Below are 21,269 nucleotides of genomic sequence, written 5' to 3'. Positions count from 1 at the left end.
TTGGCTAAAGTTTTCCTGTACTCATAAGAAACTAACAGGTATAGTAGAGATCAATCGCTAACAGACTCGTAAAAAAAAAATGTTTGTCACTTGCTCCAAATCCGGAAAACCAACAATTTCAATTCACAAAACATATCTTTGGGAATATTTTAAAACCATACATTGCCATTACAAGTTCTGATACAGCATTCCTATGATGGACAAACTAATACTTACACTTATGCAGCAGGTTTATGTATGTCGAGGGTTAACTGGCTTGCATGGTAGAAGTAATGCTGCCAAACTGCACACCTGTGTACCAGCCATGTGATGTCTATTTTTACCACCAAGTTAAAAACTTTTCTTCGAGGTTTAAAAATTGTAATCTCGCTTCTGGAAACCAACAGCAATAGCACAACTGCATAGAGGCAATAATTATTCACATTGTAATTTGAGATCAGCTTTCAGCAACAATTTTTCAGGTATTGTTAATATATAGATGCTATGCACCAAAATTAACTACTGAAAAAGAAATATTTTTAAATGAAAAGCTAGTCTTTTTTCACTGACTCTTCAGAAGGAATGATGTAGTTATGTGATGCCTGCAGTCATTAAATGTTCTTGGTGCCAGGACTAAATTTGCTTCAAATGTTTATACGATAATTACCATCCACCTAGTTCTTCGAAGGAAACTGAGGACATGTAACAGAGTGAGGAAAGAGCCACTGTAAGATGACCGTGATTAAATTTTTAATTACTAATCCAAATTATCTGAAAAATTTATTTCTCTACTGTGTTATTTTTCCTTATTGATTTACTTACCACATTAACTGTGCTACTTCTACCAATTTCGTAACAGGGACAAGTGGGCCTGTAGTATGCATTTGGGAATCAAACAAGTTCTCTGTTCTGCATCAAGATGTCTTTGTCACTATGCCAACAGCATTTATCTTACGCAAACATAAGTGGCAGTCAGAAAAGTTTCTTTTCTCAATTTCAGGAATAAATGCATTTACAGCCCACGTATATGATGAAAAATTAGAGGCAGCTTTCTCAAAAACGTACGTGTGTGTGTGTGTGTGTGTGTGTGTGTGTGTGTGTGTGTGTGTGTGTGTGTGTGTGTGTGTGGAGGGGGGAGTTGCAAATGAGCTTTACACACGCAACCTGCCAAATTGGTTGCCCGTGTCTGAAGCAGCATTGCATCATGCCATTTCTCCATTTCTCAGAAAGACAAACTGATCTTCCTCAATAGAAGCTTCTATTATTCTTCCGTAAGTAATTCATGTCAGTATTTTGCAGCTGTAACTTATTAAACTGACAGCTCTGTAATATTAACAAGTGTTAGCATCTGCTGCTTTTCGAATAGTAATTATCACATTCTTCAGCAGTCTGTGGGTATTTTACTTGATTCATATCTTGCATACCAGGTGGAATAGATTTGTTGTGGTTTGACCTCACCAGGATCTCAATAATTCTGATAGAATGTCATCTACCCCAGGTGCGCTGTTTTGACTTAGATCTTTCAGTGTTTTGTCGCAACCTCCTCACTGTATCATGTCTCCTATCTTAATCTACACTCATGCTCATAAATTACGGATAATTGCAGAATGTGGTACCACACAATGTGGCACTACACAAAACTGGCATTAATAGCATAGCCACACATACACAGGCCGCACAACGGGTTGGCGTACTCTGGATCAGGTGGTCGAGCAGCTGCTGGGCTATGGCTCCCATTCTTGCACCAGTGCCTGTCGGAGCTCCTGAAGTGTCCTAGGATCTTTAAGACGTGCAGCGACACGTCGACCGAGAGCATCCCATATGTGCTCAATGGGGTTTAGATCTGGAGAACAGGCAGGCCACTCCATTCTCCTGATATCTTCTGTTTCAAGGTACTAGTCCACGATGGCAGCTCGGTGGGGCCATGCATTATCATCCATAAGGAGGAAGGTGGGACCCACGGCACCCCTGAAAAGGAGGACATACTGGTGCAAAATGACATCCCGATACACCTGTCCTGTTACAGTTCCTCTGTCAAAGACATGCAGGAGTGTACGTGCACCAATCATAATCCCACCCCACACCATCAAACCACGACCTCCATACAGGTCCCTTTCAAGTAAATTAAGGGGCTGGTATCTGGTTCCTGGTTCACTCCAGATGAAAACCCGGAGAGAATCACTGTTCAGACTACACCTGGACTCGTCCGTGAACATAACCTGGGACCACTGTTCCAATGACCGTATACTGTGTTCTTGACACCAGGCCTTACGGGCTCTCCTGTGACCAGGGGTCAGTGGAATGCTGGAATGCACCTTGCAGGTCTCCGGGCAAATAAACCATGTCTGTTCAGTCGTCTGTAGACTGTGTGTCTGGAGACAACTGTTCCAGTGGCTGCAGTAAGGTCCCAAGCAAGGCTACTAGCAGTACTCCGTGGCCATCTGCAGGCACTGATGATGAGATATCAGTCTCCTTGTGGTGTTATACACTGTGGACGTCCCGTACTGTGGCACCTGGACACGTTTCCTGTCTGCTGGAATCGTTGCCATAATCTTGAGATCACACTTTCTGGCACACGGATGGCCCATGCTATGACCTGTTGTGTTTGACCAGCCTCCAGTCGCCCTGGTATTCTACCCCTCATAACGTCATCAATATGTGTCCTTTGAGCCATTTTCAACACACAGTCACCATTAGCACATCTGAAAACATCTGCACACTTACTCGCTGCACCGTACTCTGACATGCACCAACACACCTCTGCGTATGTGGACTGCTGCCAGCGCCACCGTGCGATGACCGCAGGTCAAATGCACCACATGGTCATACCCCAAGGTGACTTAAAACCGCAAACTGCCCACCAGAGCGTTGTTTCACCATGTATCAGCATTATCTTTAATTTATGAGCATGAGTGTACTTCCTCTTCTTTTTATTCAATATTGTGCTCCACATTAATTTCCCTAGTATAGCTCTTCCATACATTCCTTCCAACTTCCATCTTTCCCTCCTTTGATTAATACTGGCTTGTCGTTTGAGTTCTTGACACTGTTCTCCCAAGGTTTTAATATTTTCCTAAATGCAAAATCTATTTTCCCCATAGTCGTGCATGCTTCTAAAGCTTTGCATTTATTCTCTATCCATTTCTGCTTTGCTATTTTGTGCTTTTTGTCAATATCATTTTTAGACTTCTGTATTCCCTTTCACCTATTTCATTTGCTGCATTTGTATATTTTCTAGTTTATTCAGTTAAATTCAATATCTCCTGCATTATTCAGGAATTTTTACTAGTTGTCTTTCTGCCTATTTGATTCTTGTCAGTCTTCAGTATTTCATCTCTCAAAACTATCCTTTCTATTTCTATTGCACTTCTTTACCATTTCAGTGACTCAATTTCTACTGCTCCCTTTGGAATTCTCAACAAACTCTGGTTCTTTAGATTTATCCATGACTCATATTTACTTTCAACCTGCAGTTATTAACAAATAAATAATGGGCCAAAACCCATACATGCCCCTGGAAATGTTTTGCAGTATAAAATCTCGTTTTGGAATCTGTCTTTCCATTACATACTCTATCTGAAACCTTCTGGTGTCCCCAGGTCTCTTCTAAGTGTGCAACTTTCTTTCAAAATACTTAAATCAAGTGTTAGCAATGATGAAATTGTGCTGTGCGCCAAATTGTAACTGCTTCCCCTTTCAAGCTGCCCTAGTCCATGTTCTCGTACTATTTTCCCTTCTCGTTATTTACCTACCATCAATTTCAGGTGCCCTTAAGAATTAAATTTTTGTCTCCCTTAACTATCTGAGTAATTTCTCTTATCATACATTCTCCAATCTCTTAATCATCTGTAGAGATAGTTGGCATATAAACTTTTAAAATTATGATGGGTGTTCTTACCTTCTATGATGAAATAACCATGTTGTTCATAATAGTTTACCCACATTCTTATTTCCTTGTTCATTATTAGACCTATTCCAGCATTTAAACTATTTAATTTTGTATTTGTAACCCAGTACTCACCCTACCAGAGGTCCTGTTCTTCCTGTCAATGCACTTCGTTAATTCTCACTACTTCTCGCTACATCCAACTTCAACCTATCCAATTCCCTTTTTAAGTACCTACCCAATTATGGCTTCTAACATTCAACACTGTGACCTGTAGAATGCTAATTTTGTTTTTCCTGATAACGCTATCCTCCTGATTAGTCACCGCCCAGAGATCCAAAGGGTGGGCTATTTCAACATTGGAATATTTTACTCAAGGGGATGACACCACCATTAAATCATAAAACAGAGCCGTATGCCCTCAGGAAAGGTTGCTTTTAGCTGTTTGCAGTACCATGATAGCAAGACCATGTTGGCTAATGTAACAAGGCCAGGTCAATCTATATTGCGGATTGTTGGCCCTGCTAGTACTGGAAAGGCTGCTGCCACTCTTCAGGAACCACACGTTAGTCTGGCCTCTCCGCAAATAACTTACGTCGTGCTTGCACCTATAGTATTGTTAAGGCATGCAAAACACCTCACCTTGGCAAGCTCAATTGTTCCAGGGGAGGGGAGGGAGGGAGGGAGATACATCATAGATTTTGTTTTGACATTTCATTTTTCTATTCCTGCCTCATTTATTAGCTGAACACTGACTATGACCAGAATTTCTTGGGGATCTGAGATAGGTCCTGTGATGTTATTTTGCTAGTGTCATTCTTTAAGACTTCACGTAATGTCTGCAGTTATGAACTTCCAGAAAAAAGTGATGTCCCCTCCAGTCCATTTTGTAACTCTAGTGCACAAGCACAACCAAAAATGGATGTATTTACGCACTTTGAGGGAGAACTAAATTCATATGTGTAGCTGTTTTGAGAAGTGCATGAAAATTAGCACATTATATACGTTATGTTTTAACTATTCACAGAAAATAAAGGCTGCAAGATACCAAGTTTGCTAGAAAGCAATTACACTTTCCAGCAGGTTTTAGACAGCCACACGGGGCAAAAAGAAAGCAGGTGATATTGCTTTTTATAAAAGAGTCATCCAGAAAGTAACACCAGTCTAATGAATGCACATTTGAAGATTTATTTAGTATGTATAATACCCTGTTCCACATACCCTGAAAACTGAGTGCACTAACAGAAACTTCCAGTGTCTAAGTCTGATGATACGTATGCGATGTCCAGGCATGTACTTCGGTATCCACAGAGTTGTATCAAGATCAACTAACACCAATGCCTTAACACATTTGTATACAATTATGAGAATTGTTAATCTGGATATTAAATTGTCTGTAAAGTTATTTATTGTGCAGAGAGAAGCTGGAAGTGCTGTTGCTCCCTAAAAATCTTTCTCATGTGCGTGACTTTGCAAGGGTAGTAGGGAATATTTATGTCACAGCAAACGAGAGTGGGGAAGATGGGCGTAAGAACTACAAATATGATATGAGCAGTGCTTCTTGCCAACAGCTAGTCAAAATAACTTGCTTTTGTTAGATTCCTGGTCTGCTTATAAAAATCTTACTCCTTTAGAGCAAACTATTCCCCCTGGGAAGTGTACGACATTGCAATTCATACCACCTGGAACCACTGGACAAATTCAGCCTCTGGACGTTTATTTTTCCCAAACCTATAAAACATACTATCACACTATCTGTAGCTACACTCTTACGGATGGATACCTAACAGAACGTCCTGTACGGTTCATAACTATCAAGTAGTTCAGCCTTGATCTTGATGGTGTGAACCTTTTTGATCACTGTGGCATGACATTTTTCATTTGGTTTTCATGGTTGTTAAATGTCAACAATGTCCAGTGTACTACATACATCCCATAAAGGTTGATCTCTGCACCTCCCAGACAGTCATTTTCTCTCACCCTCCCGTTGCACATGGTGAGTCATTAGCAGCTAATATTTTTCCTGTCATAATTTTTAACAGAACACTTTCAAATGAGCCTTACTAATTGTGACCTCATACTCAAGGAGTTCCTTGTGAGTAGGACATAGATACATTACCATCAAAAATCTCCTTCAAAGTGAGGTTAAAATAATTGACTGGAATCATTATGTGATAGAAGATCACACTCAGCTGATTAACTCTCTCAGTAAAGTATGTTCATTAGGTCTTTGAATTGACAGCTTCACAGAGTCTGACTTGTAGAACATAAGAAGGAAGACTAACAACTAACTGAATAAATCAACTTTATTCTGCTGGTTATCCAACTGCTGGTAGACCAAAAAATTTAGCAGACATTCTTCAAATAGTTTTTTCATATTAAACAGTGTTAATTCAGAATACCTGCAGTGTTCAGTCACTTCATGAAGCTGTGTACGAGAATCCTTCAGTTACAGTAATGTGCACTCTAGATACACTTGTATATTTAAGAGGAAAGTTTAGACCAAATATTCCTTTTAAAAAAAACAGCAATCTTCAGTAGAAGGTTTTGCGCATTTTCCAAAGGAGAAATGCAAGATATAAAAGGCACTGCAAATAATCCAGAAACATTTTTATTTTATGAAATAGACCCACCCACCTGCAGCAAGTTTATTCTGTCTGTGACAATCTTCTTGACTTCATCTTCTGAACATTTTTGTATTTTAATGTAGAGGTGAGTCATCTGCCTCAAGTCATTTATCTCGATAATTTTAAGCAAAGTTTCTCTTTTCTCATACATAATGTTCTCTTCAATACGCAGAACATACCTGGAAGAACAGTGTTATGATTATACTCTCTGTCTAGTCATTTAGAGCTCCAAAAACAGTACATATTAACAGTAACACCTGAAGTAAACATAAAACGACAACAACAACATGCACTTTCTAAAATTAGGTAAATTGAGTGATCCTTGAATTTTGAGCACTTTGTGAATCCTTAGCGGAACATGTGACTGGTACCTAGTATTACCATCCCATTATAGACTCTGCACACAGTAAACAGTCATCAATCAACATGTAGTGAGACTCAGTATGATGAGGAACTGCCTAACTTAAAGAAAACCGCTATTGAAATTTTACATCAGTGCAGGAAAAATTACTGTCTACGAACAACAGCAGTGGGCAATTAAACATCAACAGTTAAGACAAGAACTTGAGTCAGTAACTCGTATTTGCTAAAAGACAGCAAGGTGGAACAGATGATTAACCATTACATCAGTGGAGTACCCAGTAATACATCCTTCATGACCATATATGCATTTACACAGTTCACGAAAGTGTTACTTGAAGTTAATGAGGCGGATGACTGTGTTCTGGGCATATTCTAAGACTTGTCAAAGGCTTTACACTGTTGACCATAAAATAGTATTAAACAAACTAGAAGCACTTGGCGAACAAGGAATAGCAAACAAGTAGTTCCAGTTTTACCTGGGAAACAAGATGCAAAAAAGGTAGACAGAGGTCACATGTCTGTTGATGATAAATTTTTAGTACAGCAATTGCCAGACAATAAACATACACACACAGGTGTTCTTTAAGGTAGTGTATTGGGTCCAGTTCTGTTAACATATTCAATGACTTTCCTGACAATACAAGACGTGGAGAAAAGCTCTCTTTGCTGAACATAGCAATATGATAGTCACTGATTAAACACCAGAGCTTCTTTTACAAAAACCAAATGAAACCCTCACAGATGCTTTCGACTGAGCTGTATATAATATATTAACATTTAACACAAGGAAGAAAAACAGTATGCACTTCAACATAATGAGGGAACACAACTCTGCCACAATGAGCATAGACAATAAATCTATATATTGTAACAAATATATAATTTTTAGGTATGAATTTGATTGTTCGTTAACATAGCTATACATAACATTGGAACAAGTGCCCTTTTGGACATTTCAAATTTTTTAATAAATTTCCCTAAGATATGAAAAAGTTACTAAAATAATGGGTGTCCATAAATTGTCTTTACTACTTAAGACTTCAGTAACTTTAAAGCTATACTAGATATTAACAAATGGTTTTCAGCATTGATAAGATAACTCAGTTTATTTATTTATTTTTTTTACCTTTCAGGTAACCCAGTTTTGACACAAAATTGAACTTGAAAACCAGATAAAATGTGGACACCACAAGAGATAGATCAGTGTGGGGCCTGCTCATACAGACAACATCCGTTGCCCAAATGCAATGAAACTTTCGAACACAGTATGGAAGGCAACCACTGTCTTGACCAACTATTCGGGCTTGGCATATGTCATTTATGAAAAAATGATAGTGTTCTCCATAAAAAAGGGGGGGGGGGGGGGGGCAAGTCGCCCATCTGTTTCAGACACCATTGTGGACAAGGTACTGCAGGCATTTGCAAGGAGTCCAACAAAACCTGTGCATATGACCGCCAGAGGGTTGGAAATGAGATGCTCAACAGTGCACAACGTCTTCCCTAAGAGGTTATGGCACACACTGATGTGTATGAATGAGGAAACAAAACTTTATGAGTTATCTTATCACATGTTAAACATTTTTAATATCTAGTATAGTTTTAAAGATCTTTAAAGTCTGAAGTTGTAAAGATAATTTATGGACATGTCCATTTAAAAAGGCAGCTAAAATGTTCTTCATAAATACTGCGTACTACACAAACATTACTTCAAGGAATCAGTGTGGTAGTTAATAATGAAAGGGAAGAACAACAACACTATGTCACATGACCACAATGTAATGCTTTTACATGAAAACAAAGTGCTAAGAGCTACATTGCATGACACTAATGTCTTGTCATTCTCTTGAGCTCAACATCTCACTCGTCATGGGCAACACTGACTCAGTTTTTCAGGCAGACAGATGGGAGGACACAAGGACATGCACGGGGACACTGTTGCTTGTCTGCAGACCTGAAGGCAGTTTTCCGAACAGACACGAGGGAGTCCAAGAAGCATAGCAACACGTCTGTAGTCCACGAGTCTTCAGCAGCTGTCATTGGGTGCAGCGATGAAGCACAAAACGCTTTCACATTATAAACTACACAGACCAACGATGGAAAAACTTTTTTGCTGATTCTTATGTTTTTTAGGGTGGGAAATCCAAATATGATACTTAAAAAACTGCATCACCCACCATTTCTTCACATTTTACAGCTAAATTTATTAAATTAAACGATTTTTTAAAGAATTTTACAGCTTTAATATACTTAAAATTTAAAAAGGAGGTGTAACTAATGTAGATGGCGTTGGTAGCACTGCTGAAAAACATTTGCTGGCAAACAAAGGTCAATTCCATTTTTGTTGTAATAGATGGTGTTTTGTTTACTGTCAACATAACCTCACTTTCCTGTTTCCAGTACCTGTGCTCAGTACAGCGTCTAATCGTGGTTGTAAAATCTCTGCAGACAGTTTTTGTTATATTTGTGGTGAATTTGTGATTAAAAAACACCAAAGAAACATTACAGACTGTGAAAAAGGTTTATCTATCATACTTTGGATTTAAACTTGGTGATCAAGATAAATCTCAGGTGCCGCATAAGGTATGTTATGTGTGTGTTGGAGATCTGAGAAAATGGTCCAAAAAGGAGAAAAAAGCCTTTAGATTTGCTGTTCCTATGATATGGAGGGAGCCAAGAAATCATTCTGATGATTCCTACTTTTGCAGTCTTTATATTACTGGTCATAATTTGAAAAACAAGAAGGTAATAAGCTACCCTAACCTTCCATTCGCCATCCAACCAGTAGGGCATGGTGTAGATTTGCCGGTTCCTGAACCACCAGATGATATAAATTCTATTCCAATAGAAGTATTTTCTGATGTACAATGCGATTTAGATGAACCAGATGATGATGAATTCCATTGTAATACAGAAAGTCTAGAGCCCAATTTGTTTACTCATACCGAGCTTAATGATTTAGTTAAGGATCTGGGCTTAACGAAAGAAAAAGCTGAATTGCTTGGCTCTAGATTAAAAGAAAAGAACTTACTGGCAGTTGGAACCAGCATATACATGTATAGAAAGAGAGAGCAGCAATTTTTCAAGTTTTTTCAACTAAAAGGTGATTTAGTGCAATGCTCAGACATTCCCAATCTGATGAATAAGTTTGGTATTGAATACAAAAAGGAAGACTGGAGGCTGTTTATTGATTCATCCAAAACTAGTTTAAAGGCTGTTTTATTACACAACGGTAACATGTATGCATCTATACCTGTATATATGACGAAAAGCTATGAAAACTTAGAAATAGTGCTAAATAAAAGTGGATATTCAGCTCATGGTTGGATGATATGTCGTGATCTAAGAGTAACACACATGCTCCTTGGTCAGCAAGGTGGCTTTACCAAATTTCCATGTTTCTTGTGTGAATGGGACAGCACGGCTAGGGATCAACACTGGTGCACAAAGAACTGGCCTGTGAGGGAGTCTTTAAAACCTGGTGAGAAGAACATTCTACGCAAAAACCTGTCACATCCAAAATATGTACTCCTAGCACCCCTACATACAAAGTTAGGCCTAATGAAACAGTTCGTAAAGGCTTTGCCTAAAGATGGACCATGTTTTAAGTATCTCTGTCAAAAGTTTCCACACCTTTCAGAAGCTAAACTAAAAGAAGGCATCTTTGTCGGACCTGACATTAGAAAATTGATGTTTGATGTTAACGTTGAATCCACAATGACCTTAAATGAGAAATAAGCATGGGTATCATTCAAGCAAGTTGTTACAAAGTTCTTAGGACATGAAAAGGACCCAGAATATGTTTCTATTATAGCTACACTGTTAAAGAAGTTTAAAACTTTAGGATGTTTAATGAGCCAGAAAGTTCACTTTTTGAACAGTCACCTTTATTACTTCCCGGACACTATGGGAGATGTTAGTGAGAAGCAAGGAGAGCATTTTCACCAGGACATTAAAGTGATGGGAAAATGCTACCAAGGCTGCTGGAACACCAACATGATGGGGGACTACTGTTAGTCACTTCACTGAAAAGTTTAGCACGCGACTCATAGTAGAAAAAGCTACACAAGAAGCCTCAAAGAAAAAAAGAGAAAGAAAATACAAACCAATTACAGCTGACAAGCGAAACCTATATTAACACACATCATTGTTTTAAGTAGCTTACTGTAAATACAAACCATACTTATGTTGCGACAAAGCTTTTCATTAATTTCCCCATTTACCGTATAGCATAGGATTTTTATACTATATAACAAAAAGCATATTGCTCAAAAACTATGGGTTATACAAAAAAAAACTAAGGCTAGATTTGGATTCAGCTCAAAAAAATATTTAAAAGATCAGCTATCAAAGTAAAAAAAGTTATTCAATAAAACTTTTTCATTGGCTTGTGTTATATGGAGCAACTTGTGTGTAAGCCAAAGACAATTATCTAACAGGAACCAACTAAATGAGGCAATGCAGTTAAGACACTGACGTGATATTCAGGAGAATGGAATTTGCTCTGTCTGGCCATCTAAATTTTTTCAGTGGTTTTACCACTTCATTTCAGGCAAATTCCGCAATGGTTTCTTCATCAAGGCCTCGGGTGACCACCTGTCCTATCCTCATAGATGAATACTTACACATTTTCTGCAAAAGTGTATTTGAGCTACCCGTTTTCACTTTATCATCATGACAAACCCTATATCATTGTGAGATGATCTTTGGATGGATTAATTAATTAATTGTGCCACTTTTTGCATCAAAAATCTACTGCAACAGACACTCACTCACGTACATTTCAAGTAGGTTTCTCAATAAAAATAGCTTACCTGGCACAAAGTGTGCCAAACGAATAGATGACAGCCAAAGAAGCATCTGCTGTTCTGACAAGTCTTAAATAAAACTCCATTTCCTGCAACTGCGTGCCTGTTTTGTGTGTATTGTATCATACATGTTGCAATAGAGTGTTTTGCACCCCACCCCACCCCCCACCCCCCCCCCCCACCCCCCGTAATGTGGCCACTGCATCACAGTCTCTCTCTCTCTCTCTCTCTCTCTCTCTCTCTCTCTCTCTCTCTCTCTCACTCAATCATATAACATGCAGTTTGGTTGGCTATACCTGGATGAAGGAAGATAGTTGATAGTTGGTATGAAGTAAAAAAAATGGTTCAAATGGCTCTGAGCACTATGGGACTCAACTGCTGAGGTCATAAGTCCCCTAGAACTTAGAACTACTTAAACCTAACTAACCTAAGGACAACACACACATCCATGCCCGAGGCAGGATTCGAACCTGCGACCGTAGCGGTCGCGCGGTTCCAGACTGCAGTGCCAGAACCGCTCGGCCACCAGCGGCCGGCGGTATGAAGTAAGTCATGATAATTTACAGATCTCAAAGCTGAGGAAACAATCTAGTTTCGTGAGCCACCTATAGCAATAATTCCTAAATCCTATCATTAACATCATGACGTCTATGTAAATTATCACTTGAAAGTCCATCAACAATTTTGAAAAGGATGGACTGCTACTCACTGTAAAGATGACATACTGAGGGTGCTTTTTTTTTTTTTAGGGTGAAAAACAACTGGGATCATATGCACTTAAGTCGAAATTATAGAACACAAAGACAGAGAGGAGTCAAAAAATGACTATATGTCTGTCCCAATTGACAGAACAGACCGCAAAAAACAGGGACGTGGAGAAAGGGATAAGAAAGACACCATACAGAAAGGGAGGTCCAAGACTAAAAATTAAATGGCTTTCACCATATTGCTTTGGCAGATGAAAAGTAAAACGTGGTTGACAGCCCGCACGCCATTTGCTAAAACAGTCGATAACTCAAATGGCACACCCAAGTGGGACTGTAAATGGTTAAAAAATGGGCATTCCATCAGGAAGTGGTGGACAGTTAAAACTTGGGCGTAATGTGTACAGAGAGGTGTGGTAGTGTCACTTAGCACATGCCGATGGCTAAAAAGGCAGTGCCCAACACGAAACCTAGTTAAAATTACCTCCTCCTGGCAAGAGGGCCAAGAGCAGATCGTCCAAGCTGCAGGGAGAGGCTTAATAAGCTGGAGCTTATTCCCGTGAAGGGAGGACCAGTGGTGATGCCAAAGGGACTCCACCTCCTGACAGACGGCAACACAGAGATCATCGGAGGGAATATAAGAAAGAGTGGGCTGAGGTATGAGGACTGCAGCCCTGGCAGCAGCGTCAGCAGCATTGTTTCCTGATAGACCAACATAACCAAGAGCCCACATAAACAACACAGTGGCTCCACAAAGAGTGAGCAAGTGACAGTTTTCCTGGACTAGGGGATGGGCAGTGTACAGTGCACGTAGACTTTGAAGAGTGCTAAGAGAGTCTGAACAGAGGACACAATTGAAAAGCCTGTGTCGTCAGATGTACTCCGTGGCCTGATACAGGGCGAAGAACTCAGCTGTAAATACTGATCAGTGTGCCTGAAGTCGATATCAAAAGACATGGGCACCAATGATGAAGGCACACCCGACACCATGGGCAGCCCGAGAGCCTTCATCTGTATACACAAAGATACTATTGGGTAGTTCCATGCGAAGGTTGTCAAACTGAAGACAATAGACTGAGGCTGGAGTAGCGAATGTAGGCCAAGGTTAACATGGGCCGCTTCACAAAGCCAGGGTGGTGAAGGGTTCACTCCCACTGGGAAACTGGCCTTGAAAACATCCGGGTGTTCTCCAGCCAAAATATCAGCAGTTGCTGAAAGTGTTACCTGGCTGAATTCCCGGAAGTTATTTGAAACATTGAGGACATGTAGGACACTGAGGGACCACATACAGTGGGGAGGACCAAGAGTGTTTCCTATCGAGCATGAACCCCAGGAATTTCATAGTTTCAACGTACAGAAGAACAACAGGCCCAAGATGTAAAGATGGTGGGAGAAACCATTTGTGCCACCAGAAATTCATACAGACAGTTTTGTCAGTGGAAAAACGTCAATACATCGCTGAAGACGCCACTCAATGAGACAGGTCTGTGTAGAACTGAAATAGATGACAAAATCATCAATAAAAAGGGAGCCGTAGATGCCCAGCAGGAGACAGGCTATTATAACATTAATGGCAATAGCAAAGAGGATGACGCTCAGGATGGAACCCTGAGGCACACCGTTTCCCTGGATAAAGGTGTCTGAAAAGGCAGAACCCACACGCACCTTGAAAACTCGGTCTTTTAAAAAATTCCTGAAGGAAACAGGGAAGGCAGCCACAGAGGCCCCACATGTAAAGAGTATGCAGGATAGCAGTTCTCCAACAGGTGTCTTATACCTTCTCCAAATCTAAAAACACTGTCACAGTCTGGGATTTCCACAGCAAACCATTCATGACATGGGTGGACAAAGTAAGGAGATGGTCAACTGCAGAAAGCGACACTCAAAATCCACACTGTATAGTCATTAGTAAATCGCAAGACTCAAGCCACCACACCAGCCAGGCCTGACTCATATGTTTCATAACCTTGCAAATGCGCCTGGTGAGAGAGATGTGGCGGTAGCTAGAAGGATGTTGCTGTTCTTACTGGGCTTAGGTATAGGTATGACGGTGGCTTCACACCAACATCCGGGAAATGTGCCCTTTGCCCACATGTGGCTGTATGTGTTAAGCAGAAAGTGCTGGCCCACAAGAGAAAGATGCTGCAACATCTGAATGTGCTCAGTGTCTGGCCTTGGAGCAGAGGATCGGGATGAACTGAGAGCATGATCTAGCTCCCTCATAGTAAAGGTGGCATTGTAGCACTCACGATTCTGAGAAGAGAAGGGTAGAGTCCAAGCCTCCTCTGCTCGTCTCCAATGGAGAATGGCAGGGTGATAGTGGGAAGAGCTCGAAATTTCTGCAAAATGGCGGCCCATGGTGTAGGAGATAGCAATAGGGTACACAATAACCTCGTGTGCTACTGTCAGGCCAGAAATTGGGGAATCGATCTTGGTCCCAGAGAGCCGTCAGAGGTTGGCCCACACGAGAGAAGCGGGAGTGGAACGGTTAAAACAACTAGTGATTGAAACCCAGCTAGCTTTTTTATTATCCTGAAGAACGCGACAACACTTTGCATGCATCTGTTTATAATTAATGCAGTTTGCCATCATAGGACGCCAGCTAAAAACGCAGAGAGCATGTCTCCGTGCAAAAATTTCACCACAGCATGACTCAGTCCACCAAGGGACTGCTCCATGGGGTCCACAGAAGCATCAGCTTGCATGTGCTGGTGATCTGTGGAGTTCAACGCTGAAAAATGGTTGGTGGTGCGCACTGGCGACACGAAGCCCGACCGGACTAAGGTATCACGTGTTAACACCGTTGAAGAGGGTCTTCGAGTCGGCAAAAGAAAAAACCATTTGCCTTTACTGGACTTCAAGCCTTTCCAGTTAGCAGAGGAAGGACAGGTTGTTTGGCAGGAGGGACGTAGGAAGTCTTCACGGGAGTACTACTCCTGTCTTTTCCAGCCTATTGGTTGTGTAGCCGGTGGTTCCACCTCCTGAGGCGAGGCTTGTTGCATAGCTGGATGAGGGGATAGTGATGCTACCTTAACCTCAGAGCTGAATTTGAAGTTGCATGTCTACGTGCCCACGTCCTTAATGGAGCAAGGGGTAACAGAACAGAACTATAGGTTCCAGATGGGAGAATGCAGGGTTTGTGACTAGCCAATAACTTCTGAGTGACTGGGTAAGGCACTTTTGCCTTTACTCGGATCTCTTGGACAGCCTGCTTATCAAGATACACGGGACAATCCCGAGAGGAGGCAGCATGGCCAACATTGCAGTTGATGCAGAGGGGTGAAGGAGGCAGACAATCGCCCTCATGCACATCCCTACCCCAAGTTACACATTTGGCTGGGTGTTGATAAGGCATTCTAGTGTGATGATGACTGCACAGTCATCAGCACCTGTACAAAGTCCCAACAGTTACACAGTAAAATTTTGTTTCACAGTCAAATCTAGCCACTGTCACAAACGATGATGGTGATGATGATGACAACACAAACACCCAGACCCTGGGCAGAGAAAAATCACCAACCTGGCCAGGAATCGAACCTGGGACCTCGTGATCCAGAGGCAGCAACACTAGCCACTAGACCACGAGCTGTGGACACATTCTAGTGTGGTTGAAACAATAGCACTGGTAGCAGCGCATTGGGCTCAGAATGTATGGTTGGACTGTGATAATTACATAGCCTGCTTTGATCTTGGACGGAAGCACCTCTCTATCAAAGGTGAGAAAAAGAGTGCTGGTGGACACTAAGGAGGAATCTACCTTTTTCCACCATCCGATGGATGCCAACGACACTCTGATCAGAGAGGTAAGATTGGATTTCAGCCTCGGTTAGACTGTCGAGAAGCCTAGTGTAAATAACACCACGGGAAGAATTCAGAGTTTTTTGGGCCTCGACACAAAAAGAGTAGCTGCGGATGAATGAGGCGGCAAGCAGTTGATGAGCTTGAGAATCAGAAGTAGTCTCCAAAAGAAAAGTAGCATTCTGTAAACGAGAGGAGGATTTCAAAGGGCCAGCATTTTATCAACTCCTTTCTGAATAATAAACGGATTTACTGTGGTGAAGGATGGACTGTGTCTTCAGTACATGAGACTAAGAGGAACTGTGGTGCAGCGGGAAGGGTCTTTGAATCGTTAGCCTCATTATGTTTACGTTCCATAGACGTTAATTGGGAAGATGATTGGCTCATCGCGAGAAAATCCCCCCACAACTACAAGCGTCTCTGATGGCGCGCTCCTTCCAACTGGGGGCGCCCATTCACAAGGGGGCACACCCGCCTTAAGTGATTGTTCACACCTCATGTCACACCTCCCAAACACCTGACAGGGGGACCAATCAGCAATTTGGGAAGGTTGCAGCTCAAGCAATCACCCCTCCCTGGGCCTGGCCTGTATCAGGGGGTACATGTGAACCCTACCTGTTGAGCCGGAGCTGGGGATTACATGATACCCAGTCACATGCTGCACATCAGACGCGTAGGCCGGCCTTCAGGAGTGCACAGGGAGGAAGAAGAAAAAGAGGCACCTCAAATGCCGAAGCAGAGGAACAAGAGGAGAAGGGAAACAAAGAAAGGAAAAGGGAGCGAAAAACAGTGGTGAGACTGTTCTTACATCATCAGACTATGCAGAACATTCCCAATAACACCCCAGATATGTTCCCTAAGGGATTGGAAAAAGAATAGCAAGAGGACAGACATGCAGCATGGAAGGGAAAAGAAGCTGCAAAGGCTGAGGCTCTGTGGTAGCCAAGCATGAACCTGCCAAAGAGTGGTGAGGCCCCTGGGGGGACACGCTGAGTTGCAGACAGGCACAATGAAAAGATTGTTACATATTACGCTTTCACATAAAGACTTCTTCAGAAAAGACGGGAACACACACACACACACACACACACACACACACACACACACACACACACACACACACACACACACACACAGTTTCACATATGCAGGCACACCTCACGCACACATGATCAATATCTCCAGTCACTCTAGCCAGCTGCAGTGGCCAGAGAGAGCAGTCATGAGTGCATGAGGAATGCCTGCTTGTGTGAAAGAGTGGTGTGTGTGTGTGTGTGTGTGTGTGTGTGTGTGTGTGTGTGTGTGTGTGTTTTCATTTCTTTTCTAACAAGTTTAGTGTATAACAGTCTTTTTGTTGTGCCTGTCTGCAACTCAATGTATCATCTTTATGGTGAGTTGCAGTCCACCCTTTTCATAAATGTAATTAATCAGTAACTTACCTGAGTGAACTTCCTTGGTCTGAGTGTAAACACTGTCTCAACAAATTCAAAAATACTTCAATAAACTTAGTAAAATCAACAAAGAGACAATGTTCAGTTTTGATATTTTCATAGTCAGCTGCAGTCATTATGCCCTTGTACACAAAGAAAGGATTGCTTATTCCCACGATTTTCACAGCAATTACCTAAAATGAAAATACATAAAACGTTTAATTAATTAAAGGTTTTCAGCACAAATGCTTAAAATATTTTGTTAAGTTCATCATCTGCATTCAGTTTGATATTTTTTTTAAAATGTTATTTTTGTGGTTAACTGTAATGCAACAGGTTCAAAAGTATGACATTCAGTTGGTTTCAGTTTTATCTGAGCACAAGGAAACAGAAGATTGCTTTATGCTGACACATACCAGGAAGTGAGCTATTAATTAACTGAGTCAATGCAACACAGGGTGATTCTAAGGGGACCAAACTAGAGCTGCTTGTGTTGTTGAACATTAATGACTTGTCTTTAACTGTTGCTGATTGTTCTGTAGGGATAATACAAGCATAATAACTAAATAATAAAGAAAATACTGTCTTTTTGACAGAAGAAACTATTACATTGTAGATAACAGGCCAACCCTTAACTGCAATAAAACACCGTACATCTAGTTTCATTCACAATTCTGATAACACTGAAAGCCAGCTTTCTTATGAGATAAATGAGCCAGAAAACAATGAATTTCTAGGACTCATGATATATGGGAAGTCCTCATATGAAGAAAATACTTAGAGCCTCTAGCAGAAGCTGAATGTAGTTATCTTTATTATTACAATATTGTCTAGGCAGCATTAGATACACACACTTTTTTATTTCACACTCTTTCATTCAATGAAGTTCTGTGGGATATCATCGTGGTGCAATTATTTCAGGCTGAACAAAATTTTACCAAAGGTGAGCGGTTCATTACTGGTGCTAGGAACTTTTGTTCAATGTTTCCATAGCAGTTCAAAAACCACATTCCATGCATTGCTCATTTGGTATCTTGCTTCCTGATTGATTAGGTTTTCCATCATCTTGATTTCAATTGCTTCATTGATGACAATTCCAGACTATGGTCCAAAACTGGATAACTAACAATGATACCTTCCATCTAAAGCACGTAACAATAAATATGGCAAGAAAAGCAATAATGAGAATCTCTTCTCATGCGATAGACAATGACAGTATCAGTATAACCATGATTAAGAATGTTGTCGATATCTTTGTACCTGTCTTAACTGACAGAATTAATTTTTCCCTCGTGAACGGAATATACCATACTGTATGGAAAAGAAGCATAATTCAACCCATCCCTAAGATCGAAAAACCGTAATTGCCTAGTGATTACTGACCAATTAGCATACTGCCTGCTGTTTCCAAGCACTTGAATATATTGTTCATGATAAAATCACTGAACACCTGCATGAATTCAGTCTATATGACAAATTTCAATCCCGTTTCCGTAAACACCACAGCATAAACACTGCCCTAATTAAAGTAACTGATGACCTGAAATATGCCACTGACGGCCGAAAGGCAACAATATTGACACTACTAGACTTCAGCAAAGGTTTTGACACTGTTAACTTTGACATATTGCTCAGAAAAATGCAACAGCTTAATATCTCAGATAGTGCAATGAGATGGTCTGAAAGCTACTTAAAAGACAGACAGCAATGTGTTGTGTGTGTAAATGAAAAATCTTCCTGGAAACACGTCTCCTCGGGAGTGCCACAAGGATCAGTCTTAGGACCACCCCTGTTTTCTTTACATGTCAATGACATTTCGCCGGTTCTGTCCTCCTGTAAATATCATTTCTATACTGATGACCTCCAGCTCTACCTAAGCATCAGACCTGAAGATATAAACACTGCAATCACTCAGATGAATGATAATCTGTCTTCAGTAGTGACATGGGCGAAAAACCTGGGGCTTAAACTAAATGCAAAAAAAAGACAAATAATCTTAATAGCCCATCAGAAATTAATTAGTTCAGATTTCCGCGAACGGCTGCTCCCTATTCTGCTTGAGGGTATTCCAATAACATACCAGAAAACAGTTAAGAACTTGGGTGTAACTTTGGATGAACATCTCAACTGGGTGGAGAATACAGTCGCAGTGTGCTGCAAGACATTCGCTTTTCTCTATGCTCTCAAAAAGTTTCGGAACGTATTTCCACAGGACGTGAAACACCAACTCGTGCAAGCACTCATTCTACCGAACCTCCACTATTGTGATGTAATTCAACAAGGCATGAGTAGTACAAACAAAAGACAGCTACAACTAACCATGAATGCCTGTGTGCATTACACCTGCAACATTCGCCAATATGATCATGTTAGTGCTTCCTACTCCCAGCTAGGGTGGCTGCGGCTGGACAAATTGTGTGACTACCACACTATGTCTACTTCACCGACTCCTCATCATGCAAGCACCCCAGTACCTTGCTTCAGAAATTAAACACCTTTCATGCCATCATAATAGAAACACGAGGTCACTCTTATTTGGTATCCTAACTGTGCCCACTCACAAAACAAAAACTTTTGCAAACTCTTCCTCAGTTGCCGCTGTCCACCTCTAGAACAAACTGCCCCTTACCCTGCTGCTTTTAAGAAGAAGTTGATGCATTTCCTACTATCATCCTCATGTTTTCCACAAAATTAATGTACAAGGCCAATCCTCCCCTCTGTCAAATAGCAAAGCTAATGTCTCCTATCTTGCTTCTTTCTCTTCTTCCTCCTCATCTATCTCTATTAGCCATGCAATCTTCTTTTTCTGTATATTTCCTTAATTATGTTTCATCATGTGTCTATTCTTCTCCCCCCTTCACCATCAGTCTCCCTCATACTCCCTGCTACTAGCACTCCTATCTAAAATCTGTCTCTTCATAATGTCTAATTATAACAGTACTTATCATCTATGAAAATGAAACTGTATATGTATGTATTTTTCCAAGTGTGCCTTTGTAATTGTTTATTTCACTTTTTGTACTAGATGTAGTTTAACATGCCTACTAAAACATATGAAAGTAAAATAAGTAGAATGCCTGGTTAGATGTAAGAGAGGGCCTGATGGCCCTCATCTTGCCAATAAAAAAATAAAATAAACAAATTCAATGGTAGTGGGCAACTGCTATTTACCTTCCCACAGGCCCCCTTCACTGCCATGAAGTGCCATGGTAGACCAAAGACATGGCGCAGCAACTATTCAGGATCGATGAAGGGCTCTGCAACATCTCAAGTGACACCCTTCACTAACCACCCTCCTCACTTTTATGTGGTTTTGTCGTTACCTTATCAAATGCAAAGAAGGACAGTTGGAACACTATGCCTCCTTCTTGGGAATGTATACTTCTTCATCTCAGGTATGGGCCAATATTCTTCCTGGCCTCCAAAGATCGATAACCGTTCCAAGTCTGCTTCTCCATGATGGTGTTTCTATGGATGTGGTAGTCGCTGCCAAACAACTTGCAACCTACTTTGACACTGTTGGCATCCCCTTCTTATCTGGATACCTTTTCAATGAATAAACTACAAGTTGAAGACATCTTCTTCCCGATCATGCTAAATTATATGATGAACTTTCCACTGATGGGGAACTGCTTCAGGCTCTTGATTCATGCAAGTGATTGTGTCAGAGATATCTC

General features: G+C 40.9%; 1 protein-coding gene across 3 annotated transcripts in view; it reads right to left on the bottom strand.

The window, feature by feature from the left end:
* Positions 1 to 21,269, bottom strand: part of LOC126249700 (spindle assembly abnormal protein 6 homolog) — a 256,468-nt gene that overhangs the window by 191,946 nt on the left and 43,253 nt on the right. Inside the window, exons 2-3 of one of the 3 annotated variants that reach the window (XM_049951376.1) lie at positions 17,602 to 17,786; positions 6,503 to 6,671 (exon numbers count right to left, since the gene is read on the bottom strand). The exons of 1 other annotated variant lie outside the window; for it this stretch is intronic. In XM_049951376.1, the coding sequence (XP_049807333.1) occupies positions 6,503 to 6,671; positions 17,602 to 17,786 (354 nt within the window). The remainder of the gene's footprint in view (positions 1 to 6,502; positions 6,672 to 17,601; positions 17,787 to 21,269) is intronic. One more of the 3 variants, XM_049951378.1, reaches the window with a different exon arrangement.

This window comes from Schistocerca nitens, chromosome 3 (assembly GCF_023898315.1).
Source record: "Schistocerca nitens isolate TAMUIC-IGC-003100 chromosome 3, iqSchNite1.1, whole genome shotgun sequence".
Classification (NCBI taxonomy): Eukaryota; Metazoa; Arthropoda; class Insecta; order Orthoptera; family Acrididae; genus Schistocerca; species Schistocerca nitens.
The sequence above is the reverse complement of the archived record's forward strand: the minus strand, read 5'-3'. Positions and strand labels throughout refer to the sequence as shown.